This window comes from Armigeres subalbatus, chromosome 3 (genome assembly GCF_024139115.2).
Source record: "Armigeres subalbatus isolate Guangzhou_Male chromosome 3, GZ_Asu_2, whole genome shotgun sequence".
NCBI classification, from domain to species: domain Eukaryota; kingdom Metazoa; phylum Arthropoda; class Insecta; order Diptera; family Culicidae; genus Armigeres; species Armigeres subalbatus.
Window position 1 is genome coordinate 246,651,509 of NC_085141.1, and position 15,458 is coordinate 246,666,966.

Below are 15,458 nucleotides of genomic sequence, written 5' to 3' on the forward strand. Positions count from 1 at the left end.
TGCTCGCTCGTCGTGTTTTGACAGTGACAGTTCGTGTGCAATTTTTGCCGTAAGGTTGGTAGTGCCAGCGACGACGGTGTAATCATGAATGAACTCTTTTTGAAAACGTTCATCAGTTAGCTGTCAAAATTGGCTTGTTTTTATTTACATTTGAAGTTTAAAATTGCTGTGCTTTACTAAATGCAATAATTTTAGCTAAATTATTGTGCAAAAGTGTAAAAATGATTAACAATTAGAGCTTATGCAATAGATTAATAGATTCAGTGCATTTGTATTGTTGTAATTGGATTTGTGCTGGGTCAATCGGCTTTCGATTTGGAAGATGACGCTGGATTCGTACGACAAGTTGCTGGGAACGGTCCTGCAGGAGTACAAAATTTTGAGTGAATAGTTAGTAGCATTAAACACTTACAGTTAACGGCTTTAAATATACGCACATATTTCTGAATAATGTGATTTATTTCAGCAAAAGATTGCAGAACGAAGATTTGGGTGGACTCTACGTAATACCGTCTTTTGAAAACAGCTTCGGTAGGTGCCTTTTTTCTCGATTTAATTATTACCGTAAAATAGGGATACATTGAACTTATTGTCTTATAATATTTTAACTGAACATTTTTTCATCTTTATTTCCAGTTTGGTTTGGGGTAATATTTGTTCGCAGTGGTCCTTACAAGGATGGTGTCTTTCGTTTCACGATCTCCTTATCGGAAAAGTTTCCAAATGACGCCAGTGTTCCGGTAAGTACAATCATAATTTGTATCGGTTGGGCAAAGGCAAAAATACTCAATAACTTATATAACATTTGAATGCCCTTTTGATTCAAACTTGACTCACATACTTATTTTATGTTAGCAAATTCAAATAAGGTAATAATTCGTACAAATAGGTTTCATTAAAAAAATCACCATCCCAAATATTATTATAATTAGTACATATGTAATGTTAAAAGGCGAGAAAATTACCTTAAACGATGCATTTTTTTCACACGCTTGTTTATTGAAGTTGTAGGTATTTGAATCAGCACCACTTTGTGGTGATCGCTTGATTGAAGCTGGGTGATGTTATTTTTTCCCGATTGAAAAACTAGAACTAGAATCACTGCTTAAAAGTTTTCGCACACTGACTCGTGTCAATCTCCGTGCACTGATCTTCGAAACGATGATTAAATATGGCTGAGTCTACTTTTTTTTTTTTGACATCGAAGCATTTCGCGAATTAATTCTAGAACATAATTTTGATCAGCCAACAATCTTTGACAAATCCACCAAAGCGTCGTTCTCCTTTTGGAATTTCAAACATGGGGCTTACGTAGCACAAGAATAATCTACGAGTGACTCACGAAACCTAACTCACCCTTCTAGACTGTCGTTTTCCAAAGCGAAACATTCCACCCGTTGATCGACCCGTACAATGGAACCCTCGAACTGACCGAGGCCTTCCCAAAGTGGAAATCGGGCGATAACCACGTCTGGCAACTGCTCAAATTCATTCAGTACATATTCGCCAACTTCGACGAGTACATGTCCCTGGCCGAGCAGAGTGCCAACAACTTGGCCCACGAGCTGTACGGTCAGAACCGTTCGGAATTCCTCGGAAAAGTGGAAGAGTGCGTGCGGCTCAGCCAGGCGAGACTGTACGATCCGGCACCGGTTCAAGATCGCAACTACATCCTGTTCGATCGGTTCGACAGGGATACCCACGGTTCGGTGTTGGAATCCATGAAACAGGGCAAAGCGAACGAGGTCACTACGCCGCCCTCCTCCGGACTATCATGGGTCAAGGAAGGGGTTTTCCAACCGCTGAGCAAACAGGGTTGACAAATGGCTGTGATCCAGTGCTGCTGAAGTTCAAAATATCATTTTTGGAGAGTTATTTATTAATTTATAATGAAAATACGATGAACAAGAATGGCAATAATATATTTTAGTTGTACGTGTGAAATTAAACTAAATAATTTAAACAACAATCAAAACGGAGTACGTGACGTCTATTCGGGTAGAACGGAAAGAAATCCCACAACGGTTGTTCTCACTTTCCACTGTAATTGCTGTACTTTCCGATGCGCAATCGCTTGGCTCGTCGCTCGCTGATAACGCGGCGAAGGATATCGAGCAAGGCCACACCCACGACGGAGAAAAACAGGATACCAGCACCGATGGCATAGGACTTGAAGCCCGGATAAACCGGATGCAGTTCAGTTTCCCGGATGTGGATGTGGATACCGGATTCGGCCTTGGAAAGAAGCGACTCGCCCGGGTATTTGTGGTCCGTGTGGGGAATGCTCGGCGGCAGAGTCGGTGCTCCGGACTGCAGTTGAGATTCTTCGTGTAGGCTGGCCACAGCACCATACTCAACGTGCGTTTCCGTTAGAGATGTTTCGATCGACTGAGGAAAAGAAAGGATTACACAAATAGGGTGATGTTGGATTTTGGACTAAAATTTGTTCAATTTACCGCCCCATCGATTGTTAATAGCGAACGAGCCCATCCGAATCCTTCCTCGTCGGTGTAGACGCTGACTAATTTTGCCCGAAATTCTCTGTAGGCTCGTTCCTCAGTTCCGACAATGGTCACGTTGATGGTCGTTGCAGGGCCCATGTAGCGGACGGCGTTGATTGTCTGAGAATTTGAAGAGGTGAGATAAATTGTAATTGTCTATGTTATCATCAAATATCTTTGTGAAATCTTTGTTATCAAGTTCAAAAGACGTTTTGGATTGAAAATCTTATATTGATGTAGATCGGATTTTCTTATACGCATATGCTCATTGTATCTAATTGGGAATAAACTGATGCTAACCACCTTGCTTAATTCGTGGTTGATCTGTTAGATATTTCAGTCTGAAGTCAAACACATTTCATACATATTGGTAATGATGAAGCGTATAGGTTCACAGATACATGTTTTTGATAGTGCGATATGTAATTTAATCAATTCAGGTTCCATCGCCTGTTCTCAGACAAAAGTTCTTCCCAAGGTTCTGATATTTGGGTCATCAGGTTGTAGTCAAACGTAGTCGCCAATTATCAATTATTTCCTAATTAGTAATGGTTGGATGGTCGAAATGCCCATTGAAAGCCGCCCCAGAAGTGAGTAAATTTGCGGAGACATGCTTCAAGTGTTTGGGCTTTGGACATCGGGCACATGGGGGGAGTAAGCCTGTCATCCACGAACAATTCAAGCCTATAGGCTTATATATATATATACCTAAGATGTTATCCGGTCCGGGAATCGCCGCTTGGGAAAGGCGGGCCACCCTGGGCCACCCCGCTTGGCAAGTGTAACATTTTTCGAACTGGAATCTTGTAGGATATTGGTTAACCTACACTACTGCTGACTAACGAAAAAATTATGGTATTGTTTTTTTACATTTGCCTCATACTACATGCAGAGGAGGCGCGATGCACCGCATATTACCCCCTGACCGGGCAGGAGCTTATAAAGGTCCAGACAGATCTGACATGTGCTGGAAATGTGGGGAAACAGGTCATCTTGCGAGAGACTGCACGCAAAGACCGAAGTGTATGCTTTGCACCTCAGAGGTCGGAAATGAGCATCAGACGGGTGGCTACAGATGCCCAGCCTAAAAGAGGGCGATCGCAGGCCAGCAGTAGTGAAGATAATTCAGATTAATCTGAATCATTGTGAAACCGCACAGCAACTATACGTTGACGGCAAGTATGGACTGGAGAGTTAACGAGGAGTACACTCACAGCGCCCACCAGGCGATTCGCTACCGTATCGGCCAACGAAACCCTGCTGCAACATGAAGAAGGAACTCCAATGAACGGAGGTAGAAATCGAAAGCCTTCAACAAAGACCTATTCGTTGAGGCACTTCCACCGGACAGCAGTACCGAGATCATTGATGCGGCCGAGCTAACAAGAATAATGGTAAGGGCCTGCGACGCTACAATGCCACGAAAACTAGATCCGAGAAGCAATTGGCGTCCAGCTTACTTGTTTGAACGACAGACTCAGTACGCTTCGCGCTGCTAGCTTCAACGCTCGGAGGCGGGCACAGAAAGCAAGGACGGAACCAGAGAGAGATGAACGCAAGGCGGTGTTCCGGGAAGCTAGAATCGCATTGAAGCCCGTTTCAATCCAACTTAACAAATCAGACTGCTAGAAGGAGCTGTGCCGAGAAGCAGACGCCAACCCCTGGGGGGACGCGTATCGGATCGTGATGGCGAAGATCAAAGGCCCATCGACGCCAGCTGCAATGTGCCCGGACAAGTGAAGGCAATTGGGGAGGGTCTTTTCCCGAAACATGATCCGACCATGTGGCCGCCAACGCCGTACGACGAAGAAGGAGAAGCAAACCCCGTAGATCGACAAGTGTCCAATAGCGAGCGTTAAAAGCTGCGATCCTGGTATACCCGGACATGTTCATGAGTGCCTGGACGAAGGCAATTTTCCACAAATGTGGAAGATCCAGAAGTTGGAGTTGCTGCTTAAGCCAGCCAGCCTAAGCTAGAATGCAGGTCCCCAACTATCTGTGCAATATCCTGAAAAGTTATTTTCAGGGTAGAGTTCTGATGTACGATACGAACGAAGGACATAAATCGATGCGCATTACAGCAGGTGTACCCCAGAGCTCCATACTTGGTCTAACTCTTTGGTACGGGATGTACGACGCAGTGTTGACTTTACAGCTACCCAGGAAAGTGAAAATCGTGTGTTTTGCGAACGACGTGTCACTAGCGGTGATGGGCGAGACTCTTGATGAAGTGGAGGTGTTGGTGATGGAGACGATAGCCATGATCGAGCGCTGGATAGCGATTGCTACGAAGCGATCACTGAAGCACTTGGGAGTGATCGTTGACTACGCCTGTGAAAAGTCGGCGAAGGCAATTAACGCAATAGCGAGGATCATGCCAAACGTAGACGGACCAAGAAGCAGCACGAGGCGTCTGCTAGCTAGTGTCTCGTCATCGATACTGCGGTATGGGGCTCCTGCTTGGGGCAATGCACTGCAAACCAAGCGGAACCGGGAAAAGCTGAAAAGTGTGTTCCGGCTGATGGCCATTCGAGTCGCGAGCGCATATAGAACGATATCGTCAGAGGCAGTATGCGTTATTGCTGGGATGCTACCCATCTGCATCACTCATGAAGGAAGACATCGAGTGTTATCGGCGAAGAGACACCAGAAACGTAAGGAAGGAGGTGAGAATCCGATCGATGGCGAGATGGCAACAAGAGTGGGGCAGTACGGAGAAAGGGAGGTGGACCCACCGGCTCATCCTAAACCTGTCGGTGTGGATGAACAGAAAGCATGGTGAAGTGAACTTTCACCTGACGCAGTTTCTGTCGAGTCACGAATGCTTCCGGAAGAACTTACATTGGTTTGGACATACTAATTCACTGTTATGTCCAGAGTGCGAGAATGTCGAAGAGACTCCAGTACACGTGGTATTCGATTGTCCAAGGTTTGCGGAAGTACGTAGAGGAATGCCTGCCCTACGGGCGGACAACATCGCAGAGTGAATGTGTCACGAAGAAGGCACGTGGAATGTGGTCAGCAGAGTCGTGACCCAAATACTGTCAGAGCTGCAGCGTAAATGGAGAAGTGACCAGCGAATAAGCGTAGTCTCGGGGAAAAATCCAGTGTGAGTCCAGTGAGTATTGTTGGGCGCCGGCGAACGAACGTCGAGGCGCTGGCGAACCGGAAGTCTTCTGCCAACCGGAATCGTCGGATCGACCTTGGCACTCGAACAGCGAACCTTGCTAAAAAAGAAAAGGAAAGCGCTTCGGGTATGTAGGGCAGCGCCAGTGCGGACGTCATCCAGCACCGAAACTGTCGGACCACCTCTGCAACCCGAAGACGATTTAGGCGCAATGCGCGAAAGCGTCCCCTGCGATAGCAGCCGGTAGTCTGGGCACCATCACTGCGGAAGTTTCCTTCACCGCAGCTGGTGGACCACCCTCGACGCCGGGGGGAGTCAGAACATGCTCCTCGGCATCGTGGAGTTGGTTTCATAGCGCCCAGACACACTCTGATCCGTTGAATCATTACGGAATATTTTGTATTCTCAAAAATAGTGAATTGACGTTCTTCGCAAAGAACAGTGGTTTGTTTTGCATGAATCAAGAATTTCTGACAGATTTGTTCAAAACGCTTTTACGAGCGAATTGAATTTTCGACAAATGAGGGAAACTCGAGCGCGATGTTTTCATTTAGAATTGCAAACAAGGTTGCTCGCTAACGAGTGCTCGATTGTTTAAGTTTTGGAACAATTTTCCCAATGTGGAAGCTTATAGGGAGTGAGTGCAAGTAATGGATCCTTTAACGACTACAATTTACTTCAGTCGCTCCGCTAAAAATCCAATCCAAATCTGATCCAACTAGAATCCGAACAAATCCAATCCAAATTCAACCCAAATCCAATCTCAATACAATCCAAATCCAATCTAAATCTAATTTATATTCAATCCAAATGCAATCCAAATCCAATCCAATCCAAAACCAATTCAAATCCAAATCAAATTAAAATTCAATACAAATTTGAATCGAATGTAAATCCAATCCATATCCAACTTTAATCCAATCCAAATCCAGTCTAAATTATATTTACTTTTCCCGTTAAATTTTCGTTCGCTCAATCGATTCGTTATTTTATTTAAGGTCAACTTCCCCAAAGAACCCATATTTTTTTACGCCTCTAAGTATTTAAAATTTAAAACAAAAATCAAAAAAAGGCCAATTCTAATCTGATCTAAATCCAAATGAAGCCAAATCCAAATTGAATCCAAATCCAACCCAAATCCAATGTTAATCAAATCCAAATTCAATCCATATTCAATAGAAACCCACCTCAAATCCAATTTAAATCCTTTCCAATAGAATAAAAAATTGCTGAGATTTTGCCAAATATGTACAATGAAGGGGTGTAAAACAATTTATTACCATAATTTCAGCAATCCAACGCAAAATCATTTTTATCTACTTTCTTAAAACAATGACATTTGATACCGGGTGGGTCGCAAGCAAATATGGGATTTTACTACGTGAATCGCATATCAAAAATGTTTGGGAACCTCTGTCCTATCATGTACTTTGTCTTTGATGATGACTAGTCCACTCCGTTTAGTTTCCCTTTTCAGTCTGATGAAGGCTTCCTATATCTTCTCAAAGTTACGTGACATAATATCAATGCGCAGTACAGTGCTTTGAAACAGCGGATCTTGGAACTCATTGGAGATTTTAAATATGAACCCATGTTGGCGGTTGGCTCTATCGATGGTATTTGAGAACTAGCGGCTGTAGGTAAGCTTTTCATCCAAAACAACTCCTAGGTCTTTAACATGATCAACCCGTTGAAGTTGAGAACCAGCAATACTGTAGTCAAACTGGATGAAATTAGTCGTTCGTCGGAAACTTATGACACAGAACTTAGGAATGCTTAGAACCATAATATTCCGAGTACACCACCCAGGTAACCAGTAAGCATTATATAAAGCATTTAAGTGGCATTATATGCGCCTTTACTGCAAAACATTAAATTCCAATAAGCCCTATAGTCGCCTTTAATGCTATTTTATTGAAGGTTTTGGCCCAATATATGGCTGCTTAAATGCTTAATCCTACTTTATCGATAAAGTAGAAATTTTGCTGAGTAGCATTTATTCAGCATCCGAAATGCTGAATAAATGCTTAATTTTAAAAACAAGAAAAAAAAATTTTTTTATTGGCATTTTTTTCTAATTCTTTTTTTACATAGTTTTTTTTTCATATTATATCGTTATTGTATTTTCATATTTGAAATGGAACATATTTTTTTACTTTCTTCGAGCGGGATTCGAACTCGCGCTCTTGCCACCCAACGCTGTAGTTGTCATCGCCCTTACCAGCTGGCCCATAAGAGAGAGATGGTAGTGGGAATAATTTTGCCCAACATAAACAAAACCCCCTTTCAGGAACTTTGAAACTTAATCTCATCACAGAATGCAACCGTCACAAACGTCATACCCAGTTGCAATGAAACAGCTACAGTAGTGCTGCTTCAATGCATCCATCGAAAATAGTGCAATGGAATAATCAAATGTAGCTAAACTATGTAATTAGTGATAGGGTTAGGTTAACGACAAGTACTTCTGTCAATGGTCGGAATGAAAAAAAAAACATTCTGCACGTACCGATTTCTATTCTCAAAAGTAAGTTCACTGGACAAATAGTCCCTGCTGCTATATGGTTCCGTATTAGAAAACGTGGAAACGTATGAACACTACAGGCCTTAAAGTGGCACTAATGTAGCTGTTCCATTGCACTAAACGAAAAACAACATTGTGCATTCAAAATGCTATTATTGTGCATTCAAAATGCTTTGAGAATGCTTATTTAGAACAGCCAGGTTTTCGAAATGCTTATTTACAGCATGGAGCATATGCAATGCCAGTATAATGCTACTATAGTGCTTACTTTAATGCTTATTGGTTACCTGGAAGATTTCGAGAAGGTTCTGTAGCTCATAGCAGTCAGTGAGGTCTCGGACAACTACATACAATTTAAGGTCATCAGCAAACAACAATAGCATACCTCCACGTCGGAGAATACGGGTTACATCGTTTATAAAATGCGAGAATAGCAATGGTCCAAAGGTGCTACCTTGTGTAACTACAGAAAGGTTCGAGAAACAGTCGGACGAATTGTTTCCAATACTGACCGACATTTGGCTTCCAACCAGATATGATCTGAGCCAGGTGCATAAAGCAAAAGAACGGCCCATTTTTTCTAGTTTTGCAAGCAGCAAGTCATGATTAACTTTGTCGAAGGAAGATTTGAGATCGGTGTAAACGGCATTTATTTGGAATTTTTTACACGTGTTCTCCATGCGAACAGCTCGAGAATACACTTGAGAAGTGTTTAGCGAAAAGGCTGCAGTATTCAGGCTCCTCAGTATTCAGCGCAATGTCGTTACCGAGAAAACCACTTGATGGCCGTCCAGTTTCCCTCTTTTTTTTGTTGGGGCGTAGAACCACTGCGTCCATTGAGTTGAACTTTTGTGGTATACCCCTGATTACTATTAACTATTCGCATCTTCTAGGTTGATCACCATTTGTCAAGTAAACAACCTAAGACGCGTATTTTCCCAGTCCGGTATAATTGAGTTAATAATGTTCCGAGGTTTCACGTTCCATGTTACGGAAACGACAGATATCATTCTGAATCTGGCCAATATTTTTCAAGTGATATCTGCTCGGGCAGTGTCCGGTTATTAGGCCAGTGACGGTGCAAAGAGCTCTCTTGCTGAGCTCTAAGAGCTTTTCGGTTACTTTAACATCGGGAATTATAAATCTCTTTGATTGAGCACACTTTTCGGCAACCAACCAATTGGTCATCAACCTTTGTGCTTCCCAAGATTTTAATTCCATTTTTATGGTACAGTATGATATACCGCAGAAAGGTTCTGGGCCAATAAACAGTGTATTTGAACGTCGTTTCGCAAGCTCGTCTGCCTTTTCATTACCTCCAATGCCACAGTGCCCTGGAACCCAGTACAGATTTACGGAGTTCTCTTGGCACACCTTTCGCAATGAAAGAATGCAGTCCCAGACAAGTTTTGACGTACATTTAAAGCTACTCAACGCTTTAAGTGCCGCTTGACTATCTGTGAAAATACAAATACTTGCATATCTATATTTCCTTTCTACACAGATATTAGCACATTTCATTATAGCAAAAATCTCCGCTTGGAACACCGCTCTTTTTAGAATTCACGAAAGACCAAAACTTCTTAGGGTGTCGTCGGAGGTTTTTGTTGCGTGAGATGAACAAAATGTTTGTAACGAAGTTTATTATACCGCCGATAATCATTGTTGGCAATGTTGAGATTCCGTTTAGTGAAGGTATATCCAACGCGTCGATAGGTATAAGCGCGAAGAGCTCTAGCGCGCACTCTTTTCATGTTGCGTAATAGAGCAGTAGTCCACGGTGGTTTCCTCGGAGGCTTTCGCTTCGGTACAGTGGCCGAGACGCAGTCACGTAGCAGACAGTTGAAGCAGTCTGCAGCTGATTCGATGTCCAGGCGGTTTAAAACATTCCAGTCAAGAGCTGTTGAAAATCGGTTTTGCAAAAATTGAGTCGGTCGTCACTCATAGGTCCATCGAAACGTAGATTAAATCCGTTGTCAATAGATATATCCAACGCAGAATGATAGTTGTCAAGGTGCACAACAGCGTCCGGAGCATCAAGGACAGTGCATTCATGCAGTGAATAATCATTTATAAACACCAAGTCGAGCATGTTTGATTGAAAGTTGGAAATCCTGTTGATTTGGCTGAGTCCAAGAAAAATAATTCCATCGACTAGTCGGCGACTAGTGTAGTTGCAGACAAAAGCGGATCAGGAAACATATATCCATGGCGGGGTCGGAGAGAGACCAGACAAGTCCTGGTTGATTGAAGTCTCCAAGCAGAAGAACCACATCCGATGATAAGGCCAAAGCGGAGAAAATTCTGTAGCATCAAGGAGAAGTTGTATTACACTGCAATCATGTCGTCGGTTTGGAGGAATGTACGAGGCACCGATAACAACGCTGCGTCTAGAGAGACTTATTTTGGCCCAAACAGTCTCAATTGAATTGAATTGTCCGACGGCGATCTGGCAAGAAACAAGCTCATTGGTAACATCAACTAGAACACCGCCACCACGCACACATCAGCTATACTGCAATCCACTCTATAAACGACGAAGTTGTCACCGAAAAGTTGGAGTGAGTTGATTCTCCCATCGGTGAACACATAAACATCATTCTCGTCGTCAAGCACAGATGGTACACACGACACCTTCCGTCCACTCCTTCGGCGAAGCCTCCTCCCCCCAAATATGGGTAATTACCCAATACAGCGCTCTAGCCAGTGCCTCACACCGTATTTTACTAGCTCTGCTGGTAGTTGGTCAACTCCAGGGGCTTTGTTGTTTTTTTTTTCAGCCGGCCAACCTCCTCCTAGATTTTCTGAAGATCCGGAGCTAGAAGACGTATATCTTGCGTGCGAGGCGCCGCTAGCGTTGTCTGCCACATCGCCATTCATGTGCTCTTCGTTGTGCTGCTGCCTACCTATACCTATGATGGTCGTACACTTCGTGTTGTCCGGAGCAAAACCGAATGTAATGTCCTGTTCCAGGTCGCTCGTGCTCGGGCCGCCAGTTGCCAGTCTCCCTGCACGCCGGCCGCACGCGCACCTCCTTTCTCAATTGCACACAGTCAGCGTTTGCGGAGTCTACCCCGGGGCCGACGTCCTCCTCTTCCAGGTTCTCTGCTAAACATGACTTTTGCTGGTTTCTCTTCCGGCATACGTACTACATGTCCATTATACTGTAATCTGGGGATGTAATGCCAATGAAAAGAAGAAGAAGAAGTTGCGAGACTTTAGCTGGCTACGCAAATCGTAGAAAGTTCTACTTGCAGCCGCAACACGTCTTTAAACCCCGCAGCTAACGTCATTATCATATGTTCCATGTCGATGTCATCCGCAAAACCAAGAAGTATGTAAAACTTCTGTTTCTTTGCACACCAGATTAGAGAGCGCATTGCCCTTCTTCAATCCGTCTAACGTCACGAACGAATCGGATGTTTCGCCAAATATTCTGACGTTGAATTCTGATTTGGATCCATACAGCGTCGCACGAATCAGCCTAATAAACCATGATATGCCACAGTTCGTTCCGTTTCACTGAGTCTTGAAATCTACAAACGTCCGCAAGTTGAATTCCCAGAATTCTTGAGAGTAAACACCTGGTCCGTTGTTGATCGTCCTTCTCGAATCACCTCACACTCGTTCGTGAGAAGGTTCCCGTTTATGTCCCTGCACATGTCAGGCTGTGACACGTGGCCCTTACGTAAGCGGTTCAACTTCTCTTAGAACTTTCGTGTTTTCTTCGGCTAGTCTACCGTCTTGTAGCCACCCAATAATAAATAAGCCCGGCGTTCGCGTGTTGTGCACCGTCGAGAGTTTTGAGCGCAGGGATACTGCAACGAGGTAGTGGTCGGATTCAATATCGTGATGTCGGATAATAATTTATCGACGTCGTTAGAACGCGGTCGATTTGGTTTTCTGTTTCTTGGTTAGGTGATCTCCATGTGGTCATGTGGCGGGGGAAAACAGTGACTATCATTTCGCGGGAGGCGGGTTTATGCATCGCTGGACGTCCGCAATCACCGGTGTGTACATTTGCTCCATTCCTACCTGAGCGTTTATGTCGGCGATGATAATTTTGACATTCCGCAGTGGGCACCCATCGTATGTCTGCTTCAGCTTTGCATAGAACGCACCTTTCTCGTTGTCGGGTCGGCCTTCATGTAGGAAATTCACGTTGAGAATGATGTAGTTGAACAAACGGCCTTTTATCCTCAGCTTGCACATCATTGCGCTAATTGGCTACCTCCTAACTACATTGGCGCATCTTGTCCAGCACTATGAAGCTTGTTCCCAGCTCGTTGTTGGTTTCACATCTTTGCTAGAAAGGTAGCCGCTCGATGCCCGCTTTGTCACCCTTTCTGTCCTGTCCAGCAAATCTCCTGCACCGGAACAACGTCGAAGTTACTTACTTGATACTTGATGGGCTATATCTCTTCGATGAACCTACGCCGAATGGTTTCCTTCTCCACTGGACTCGATCCTGGACCAATCGCTTCCAGTCCCCTGAACGTTGATCGCCCTCAGGTCCTCTTCAACTTTAAAAAGCTATCGTGCACGCGGCCTTTCACGAAGCCTACGGCCTCTTCCGGGTTCTCTACTAAATTTTATCTTCGCTTGATGTTTTTTCCGGCATACTTAACATACTTAAGCTTAACAATATCCAGCCCTTTATACACCTGCTACAACTCGTGATTCATGCGACGCCACCAGATACCGTTCTCCTGTTTACCGCCGAGTATTGCCCGCAGCACCTTACGCTCAAACACTTCGAAAGCTCTCCGATCAGCCTCCTTTAACGTCCATGTTTCACGGCCTTATAAAGCCACCGGAAGAATCAGAGTAGTGGACAGCGCGAATTTTGACATCGTTTGCAGACTACGGGACTTAAGCTGGTTACGAAGTCCGTAATAAGCCCTATTTGCTTATCACTAATGTTAATGTCACTGATGTTACAAGATACACAAATTCTTCCACCACTTCAAATCTTTCATCATTCAGCACCGTTTCACTACCACCACCACTAATGAACCCACGTTGATTGCCAGCGACCATGTACTTCGTTTCTCCCTCTTAAAAGGTACAAAAGCCTCTTCCACGGCACGGTGATTAATTCCGATAATATCGATATCGTCCGCAAAACCCAGGGACATATGCGATCTTGTGATAATGGTACCGCTTCTTTGCACACCAGCTCTCCTAATCGCTCCCTCGAGCGCTATATTGAACAGTAGATTCGAGAGTGTATCACCCTGCTTCCATTCATCTAAGGTAACAAATGATGTCGATATTTCATCCGCAACCCTTACGCTTGATTTCGATCCGTCCAATGTTACACAAATCAGCCGTATCAGTTTCGCCGGAAAACCATGTTCTAGCATAATTTGCCATAATTCATTCCGTTTCACTCAATCGTACCGACGTTAAAGTCAGTATTTTGGTGAGTATTTATTATTATCTGAAATCAGTGCCAGCTAAGTTGCGAAGGCCTACCGAGGCCCTTCGTAGCATAGTTGGAGGCAGCACTAGCCGTGGGTCGTTGGTTCAAGCCACACAGAAGGAAAGTAGGCACCTCTAATACATTTTTAGAATTAAATCTTTCACATGCTGTGCAGCGTATATGCACATCGAGTTTACAATCATTGTACTTAATGTTCATGTCGAGTGGTTTATCTAAATCGTTCTTTCTCTGTTCAAATTAGAAACCTACTAATCGGTTCTCACCGACTTAGAGGGTTCCTTATCTGGGCGTATGAAACCGGTTATATTCCATTTATAGTGATGCGACACATTGTGGAATCGGTTCGCCTGCAGTACAAATACTCGTTATCAGCAGCGTCAAGTATATCAACCAACTTGCAGTAGCCTTGCCTTTGGCTTTATCTAGTGTTTAAATTCCGATCAGTGACGTTGTTTGGCAGGTGAGAATCGAAAGCAATTTCAAAATTGTGATTAACAAAACTCTTAATCTGACATTGCAGCTTCGATATCAAAATGATTAAACACTTGGTTTTTCAGAGTTCCTTTACAATAGTTGGCTCTCGAGCATCCAATCGAAACTTGATGCATGCTTATTCGCACCATGCATTAAGTAACACGTACACCAAACGAAAATTACTACACGTAAACAAATGTACACGGTAGATCTTTACCTTAAAGTTAAATAACACTCACCTTGAATGTTCTGCCATAGTATGTCTCACCAGAAATAGTTTTATACGTTTCCACTTTGCCTCGGTATACGGACAGGGGAAGGCCAGATATGACCGTCGTTGGCAGGATTAGATCCAGTCGCGTGTCCGATACGTATGAGATATCTTCATCGATGTACTTATTTGCCGCGTCTCGGTTTCGCAACGTAACATACGACAGTACGGGCGATCCCAGGCGAGTTGTATTTGTCCATTTCTTATAGATTATGTCCTTCAGTTCATACCTCTCGGGGTACTTTTCGCCTAGAACCATCGCAGATTCGTACTGGGTTTCATGAATAAAAATAATGATGTAAGAGCTGTTGCGAAAGGTATATCTTGATATAAACCTACCGTTTCTTCGTCATTTGAGCAAACTTGTGTTGATGCGTCATATGTACAATATATTTTAGTTCCATCTTCAGAAGAGGCTCTACCAATATACTTCAAATTACTGTCTACTTCCGGTATATCTCCGATTTTCGTCGACTTAATCCACAGTAAGAGACCATGAGCGCCTTCCTTGCAAACATGCTCCAAGTTACGATCGATGTGATCTACATCGAATGACTTAACTGTGGAGGTCAATAGCGGCGAACTGGTATCACAAATTTCCGACAGGAAGCTCTGTAGTAAAAATGATTTAGTTTTCGATATCTTCTAAACTCATCATCCAACGAACCTTGACGTCTACTTCTTGTTGTGAGCCATCGTACACATTAGCATGCCCTAAACTACATGCCAACAGTACACATAACCCTATTGACGCTAAAGGACCTGCTCCAGTCCTGAATCCCATGATTGGTCACTAATCGAAACCGCCCGGCAGGCACTACTCGCGTTGAAATACTGAGCTGAGGTGTAAATTGAGCCTTCGCGACTTGCGAATCGATCCGGCTCTTCTGATATTAGGAACTGATAAGCAGCAGATATCACTATGGCGAATCATCATACTTTACTGTTTCCGCACACCCCACGACGTCCCCGACCAACGTGTAATGCGGTTTTGTGAAAAGATCCGCAATCATGATTGAAATCGTGGACGCACTTAACGCCAACTATAGTAGGTACGTGTGTGTACTCGTATCGCGCCTGCTCGTTATCTATGCCATGGCGCAGTAACTGCTGGT

The 15,458-nt window shown here is 43.8% G+C and overlaps 2 protein-coding genes across 2 annotated transcripts; one reads left to right on the plus strand and one right to left on the minus strand.

Annotated features, from left to right (window-relative positions):
* The first annotated feature begins 155 nt into the window (after positions 1-155).
* Positions 156-1,979, plus strand: LOC134223196 (protein crossbronx homolog). Its single transcript, XM_062702337.1, has 4 exons — positions 156-390; positions 467-531; positions 637-740; positions 1,365-1,979. Exons 1-4 carry the CDS (start codon positions 323-325, stop codon positions 1,818-1,820), a joined length of 693 nt encoding a protein of 230 aa, XP_062558321.1. The 5' UTR covers positions 156-322; the 3' UTR covers positions 1,821-1,979.
* Positions 1,859-15,192, minus strand: LOC134223193 (enolase-binding protein-like). The gene is made up of 5 exons (XM_062702335.1): positions 15,011-15,192; positions 14,683-14,955; positions 14,312-14,614; positions 2,457-2,621; positions 1,859-2,388 (listed from the first exon to the last, which is right to left on the minus strand). Exons 1-5 carry the CDS (start codon positions 15,125-15,127, stop codon positions 2,032-2,034), a joined length of 1,215 nt encoding a protein of 404 aa, XP_062558319.1. The 5' UTR covers positions 15,128-15,192; the 3' UTR covers positions 1,859-2,031.
* Between the last annotated feature and the right edge of the window lie 266 nt (positions 15,193-15,458).

Coding starts and splice junctions, on each gene's coding strand:
- LOC134223196 (XM_062702337.1), top strand. CDS start 323: ATGACGCTGGATTCGTACGACAAGTTGCTGGGAACGGTCCTGCAGGAG. Junction 391..466: donor TACAAAATTTTGAGTGAATA/GTTAGTAGCATT, acceptor GATTTATTTCAG/CAAAAGATTGCAGAACGAAG. Junction 532..636: donor GTCTTTTGAAAACAGCTTCG/GTAGGTGCCTTT, acceptor CTTTATTTCCAG/TTTGGTTTGGGGTAATATTT.
- LOC134223193 (XM_062702335.1), bottom strand. CDS start 15,127: ATGGGATTCAGGACTGGAGCAGGTCCTTTAGCGTCAATAGGGTTATGT. Junction 14,956..15,010: donor AACAAGAAGTAGACGTCAAG/GTTCGTTGGATG, acceptor TTTTTACTACAG/AGCTTCCTGTCGGAAATTTG. Junction 14,615..14,682: donor GCTCAAATGACGAAGAAACG/GTAGGTTTATAT, acceptor CATGAAACCCAG/TACGAATCTGCGATGGTTCT.